Source organism: Cibotium barometz, chromosome 13 (genome assembly GCF_041138505.1).
Source record: "Cibotium barometz isolate CiBa-2024 chromosome 13, ASM4113850v1, whole genome shotgun sequence".
In the NCBI taxonomy this organism is placed as follows: Eukaryota; Viridiplantae; Streptophyta; class Polypodiopsida; order Cyatheales; family Cibotiaceae; genus Cibotium; species Cibotium barometz.
The window spans coordinates 15377345-15382554 of NC_141058.1; the positions used below are offsets into that span (position 1 = coordinate 15377345).

The 5210-nt window shown below is 42.2% G+C and overlaps 1 protein-coding gene across 3 annotated transcripts; it reads right to left on the reverse strand.

The window, feature by feature from the left end:
• Window positions 1–1709: 1709 nt before the first annotated feature.
• Window positions 1710–4137, reverse strand: LOC147632409 (protein SULFUR DEFICIENCY-INDUCED 1-like). Of its 3 annotated transcripts, XM_086807215.1 has the most exons (5): window positions 3902–4137; window positions 3573–3785; window positions 3335–3490; window positions 3170–3231; window positions 1710–2687 (listed from the first exon to the last, which is right to left on the reverse strand). In XM_086807215.1, exons 1-5 carry the CDS (start codon window positions 3989–3991, stop codon window positions 1883–1885), a joined length of 1326 nt encoding a protein of 441 aa, XP_086663341.1. In that variant the 5' UTR covers window positions 3992–4137; the 3' UTR covers window positions 1710–1882. The 3 variants fall into 3 exon arrangements, with proteins under 3 accessions (XP_086663341.1, XP_086663340.1, XP_086663342.1); XM_086807214.1 differs by having other exon boundaries at window positions 3573–4054; XM_086807216.1 differs by lacking the exon at window positions 3335–3490 and having other exon boundaries at window positions 3573–4055.
• Window positions 4138–5210: the final 1073 nt, after the last annotated feature.

A 5210-nucleotide genomic window follows, 5' to 3' on the forward strand; every position in this document is an offset into this window, starting at 1 on the left:
TGACATCTCAACAAAGGGGAAATAAATGTGTTAGCCACATGGAATGGTTGAAATTTTCTATGAGACATTCAAGTGATTGAGATAATTCAAGGACATTGAAATATTCAAGGGATTTGATAAAGTGAACCATGGAGAGAAAAATGGATCTATATGTCACTTTTGGGCTATAAATTAATGTACATCCTTGGTCGTTTGTAAGTGAATTAGCAGTTAAATTAGAGTTTTGTTTATGCTTATTATTGTGTTTATTCAATCATAATAAGAGTATCATTGTCTTCTTGATTAATGATGTCATTGATTTGCTAAATGATCCTCATTAGATCCAAGTTTTTTATCAACACAAAGACTTTCAACGGTATGTCCTTGCTCACTTGTGAGTGGATTAGAAATCAGAGCTTTGTTTATGCTAATTATTATGTTTATATACTCATGATTAGATTATCATTGTCTTTATGATTAATGAGGATGTTGGTGCTTTGCCTTGATCCTCCAAGTTTTTAACTAATACAAGCTTGTCGAATACCATGTAAGCAATGATAAAAATAGTGAGTTTATCTTCACGTAGGAAAAGTAACTTTATTAGCAAGCCTATTCATGAATTACAATAGATTGAGATAAAAACAAAGGTAATTTTCTTGAGAAGTTAGGAGAAGTGGGTTCCCATTTGGGCCAAAATACCACCTTCCACTAACCTCTACCTTTAGTAAAACAAGATTTGAACACAATTATCCAGATAAATCTTCTCCAAATTCGTAGCTTTGGGACATGGAATGAGTTGCCTAGCCTCTTTACAAATATATCCTTGTTTCTAACTAGTCAATAACAATGGATTCATCCATAGAGGCATATGCCAGATGCTATGAGGATTGCCATTGAGTTGTGACACATTGTTATATTGGATCCACAATCAAGGAAAGTTTTGCTAACTAAAGGATGCCAAGATAGAGGATCCCTATTTTTAAATGCCTTGATTGTTATAAAATGATCCTAGATATCATCACTTATTCTAGGGGTGTTTAAGTGGATAATAACATAATTGAATTTTTTCTTTTTGTATTGCGAGTTTAATTTTACAGATAGAATTTGACAGACTACATGCCATTAGACATGCGGGAGAAGGGGGCGAGTATTGAACCCTGGCCGTCGCGATGTAGGGCAAGAGCCCTTAACAGCTACCTCCCCCACCTCAACAAAATTAAATTTCGCACACTGAGTGGATATTAACAAAATCAGAATCACACAAAAACTAAAGCTGGAGTGTTTTACTTATGCGTATGATCCCATCTACCTACCTATATCCTATGACTTTTTCCTATTCCATTACTCACTATATTGTCTTTACAAGTCTTACAATATTTCCTGTTTTCCTTCGTGCCTAGACTCATTACTGATTCATTATTTCTTGTTTCGCACATGGATCAAAAGTTCCATTATTTCCACAATGGGCATCTCAATACACACTCAAATGATAGGCACCCGTGTTCATATATATATAACATTTGTCCCAGCAAAGCATAAAGCTCATGGTTACAAAATTTTGCATTTTTCGACTAAATTATGATTGAAATGAATTAAATTTCGTAAGTTTTTTGAAAAAAAGTGTATTTTTCCAAGTAAAAATGAGAATGTTTCAGATCCATCCATTGTACATAGTTTGCAGGCTTTCTGTGGACACACAAGAGGCACATAGATGAGAAGTAATATTCATATGTAAACATGGCAGGAATTGATTACTCAGAAATTCATCTCATCTGGCAAGACATGTATGTACAACCCAAAGAGAAATCCCCTCTTGTAGAAGGGTCTAACAGTGCATTCTCCACATGTCTTTAGCTAATGGACGAAAGGGAGGAGGGAGGAACACGAGAAGGCAAAGGATGATCTACCATGCAGCCGCACTTCCAAGGATGGTGAGGTCTTCGAAGACAGGGAGCCTCCTCCGCCCATGCACTCTAGACCTCAGGTAAGAAGTGGAAAGAGATGGCATTGAAGACGGGAGAGGGAGCGTGTTCTCTTCGATTGCATCCTTACAGTGATTGCTGCCTTCTTCAAGAGATGGCATTGAAGACGGGAGAGAGAACGTGTTTCCATCCTTACAGTCACTGCTGCCTTCTTCAAGATATGGCATTGAAGACCGGAGAGAGAACATGTTTCCTGAATCAATTGCATCCTTACAGTGATTGCTGCCTTCTTCATGTGCATGCCCATTGACATGGCGCTTTGTAGCATTAATATAATTGCCATTGCTATCATCATCTGCTCCTTGTTGCCCACCGTTACAAGCAAGCATCCATGCTGCCGCAACCATCCCGCTCATCTTCTTGGCTTCTTCATTGGCATTCAGCTTCTTGCCACTGTTAGATGAGATGTCTGTGACGTTAGGGTGCTCTTGCCCTTGCTCTCTCTCATGCCAGGCAATGGAAGTGGTGTCTATGGTGGTAGTAGCCATGTTAGAAGTCTCATCATGGAGGAGATGATGATGGCTTGGCAACATGGAAGAGGCTTGCAGGATAAGTTCTTGGACCCTCTCATAGGATCTCAAGTAAGATTCAGAGTTGGCCCTTTCTATGTTGAAAGAGGAGGCTCTTCTTAACATGGCAATGGCTTCTTCAAGCCTGCCTTGCTTCATCAGGCACACCCCCAGGTTGCACACCTTATTGTTGTCCACCTCCAATGCCAAGGACCTCCTGCATGCCATCAGATATACCGTCCCTCGGAATCATCTCCATGCATGAAGCTAATGTTGTGGATTTTAGGTAGATTTCGGGGTGCCTCAATACGTGGCACCCCATTTGACCGGGCCCACAACCGGTAGCCGCCCCCCGCCCCCACAGGTATAGGCGCCTATGTATAGACATTGGGCTATATACATGTGCAAACATGGGTTTGTCACGGTTGTGCCATAGTGGAGTTGGTAAGGCACGTGCTTGGATGAGGGAGGTATTGGGTTCTAATCCCACCTCCCACGTGTCTATACACGTGACGTCTAGACATGTGTCTGTACATATGTTCGCACCATTTTGCACGGACCAATGTTTGGACATGGCACTGGGACTTAGAAAAATTTCTAAGTCCCAAAGCCGGATGACCGGCTACCGGGGTCAACAGGTGCCACGTATTGAGGCACCCCAAAATCTACCTAAAGCCAATGTTGTGGGGAGAAGGTTACCTGTAGGCAGATTCGGCAGCAATGTAGTTGGGTTGTTGCATGTATGCCCAGCCTAGGTTCCCCTACAAAAAGATGACAAAAAGATGGGAGAGATGAGCAATTGGAATCATGGAAAAAAAAATGTGTGTGTGTGTGTGGAAACAGTGAAATTTCTGGTAAATTCACCAGAAGCCTGGCAGCTTCTTGATCTACAGAGACTTGGAACTTTCTGCCTTGAGAGCGGGCGGTCTTGGTTCGTTTCCCATTGAAGGCCTGGCCATTGTGGAAGGGCTTGAGCTTCTGGATGAGCAGGGCGATTTGGTCCTCCAAGCGACCACAGGTCTGAGAGAGAAGCAACTCTGTGAGCGAATCCTGTGATTCTTGTACTCTGGTTGGTGGTTGCAAGATGAGAAGCGCTGCTCACCTTGTAGAGGTCGAGGAGGACGTTGTCGAGGGCGTCTTGGGCGTGGTCGGAGCAGCGGGAGCGGAAGGAAGAGATGGTGTGAATGGCCTCCTCCGAGCGGTTCTGTTGCTTCATAACGATGGCCATGTCCTTCAAGGCGCTGTCGACACGATCACCGGCATCGATGGCCGCCTGGAACAGCTCGATTGCCTTGCTCGGGTTCCTCTCCACCAGCTGCCCACCACACACACACACACACACACACACAGAGTACCCACCCCACCACAACAACTCCTCAAAACTCACAGCAGCAAAGTGAAAACGTGATAGCATCCTGTGCTTGCAGGTACCTGCATGTGCTTCGCTCGCACATAAAGACCGTCTCCTGCAGGGATCTTGTGAAAGACATGGAAAGGCGCTTGCTCCTGCTCTGAAGACATCCTCTCCTAGCTATGGCTTTGCCTGCCTCTATTATTGATCACAATCAACGACACCTAATTACCTGTGTTTGAGCGCGCGCGCGCATGTGTGTGTGTGGAGAGAGAGAGAGAGAGAGAGAGAGAGTGTGTGTGTGTGTGTTCGGCTGTCGCTGCCTCCTAGCGTTTGTCTTGAAGAGAGACCATGAATCTAGCCGGGTTTACGTCTACGTTCATCCTTAGCATTTCTCCGTTGGCTCTCGTCATAAATTATTTTGTTTTTGCATTTTCAAGAATAAGAGTGTTTTTCTAAGGTTTTATTTTAGATGTAACGATTAAGTCAAAGATATGCTGACTCTCCTTTTCCTTTCTATTTGCATTCATTCACCATGTCCTTTCTATTCAAGCTCTCATAATCCTTTATAAAAGGAGTAGAGGTCATTCTTTAGGAATAGGTGAGTGCCTAGGACCCAATCATACACCATGAGTGCCAGTAGAGGGGGTACTAAGAAAAGGAGGGGGGAGGGGGACTCATGTACTAAAGTTGTATTAATTAAATGTCACGTCAATGGCATTTAATTAATACAACTACGATAATTTGAGTGAAATAGATAGAATATATAATTTGTGCATATTGAGGTTTTTGTTTGGTGTCTATTAATTTGTTATCCACTTACAGCGGGCAACTAATAAATTTGTAAGGTGAAACTAAAGGCGAAGAAATAAATTTCAAATGTCAAAATACAGGAAACAAACAACGAACAGAGTTTATTATAGTGGATTTTTATAAACAGCGACGTAACACGTTGTGGACAAGTAAGAAGTGTCATTCTAAAAGCCACAGAGCAGCAGAGACTTACAAACTTCCACCGGTACATAGACTTCTTTTCGATAGAAAACTCTAGCTAAGCTACAAGAAGCAGGGTTCTTTCTTGTTAAACCCAAGAAATTTACAAACACTAGGTGATAGAGCGGGACATAGTCGTCACCAAATTGACAATAGCTTTTTCGAAGTTCTCGGTTTTCTCCCACACAAAAAGATATGATGCACTAAAGTCTTGTTGGGCATGAGTGTTCTCATCATCAATGATGATAGGGTTGCTACATTGGCATGAGTGTAGGCTGGATCAACATCTTCATTTGTATTATTCCCATCTTCATCTATGGTAGACTGGAACAAGATGATTGGAAATAAGGATTAAACCGGAGATTTTGAGGATTATGATCAGTGACTCAATGGTTT

Coding starts and splice junctions, on each gene's coding strand:
- LOC147632409 (XM_086807214.1), bottom strand. CDS start 3,884: ATGCTATCACGTTTTCACTTTGCTGCTGTGAGTTTTGAGGAGTTGTTG. Junction 3,491..3,572: donor TCCTCCTCGACCTCTACAAG/GTGAGCAGCGCT, acceptor CTTCTCTCTCAG/ACCTGTGGTCGCTTGGAGGA. Junction 3,232..3,334: donor AAGAAGCTGCCAGGCTTCTG/GTGAATTTACCA, acceptor ATCTTTTTGTAG/GGGAACCTAGGCTGGGCATA.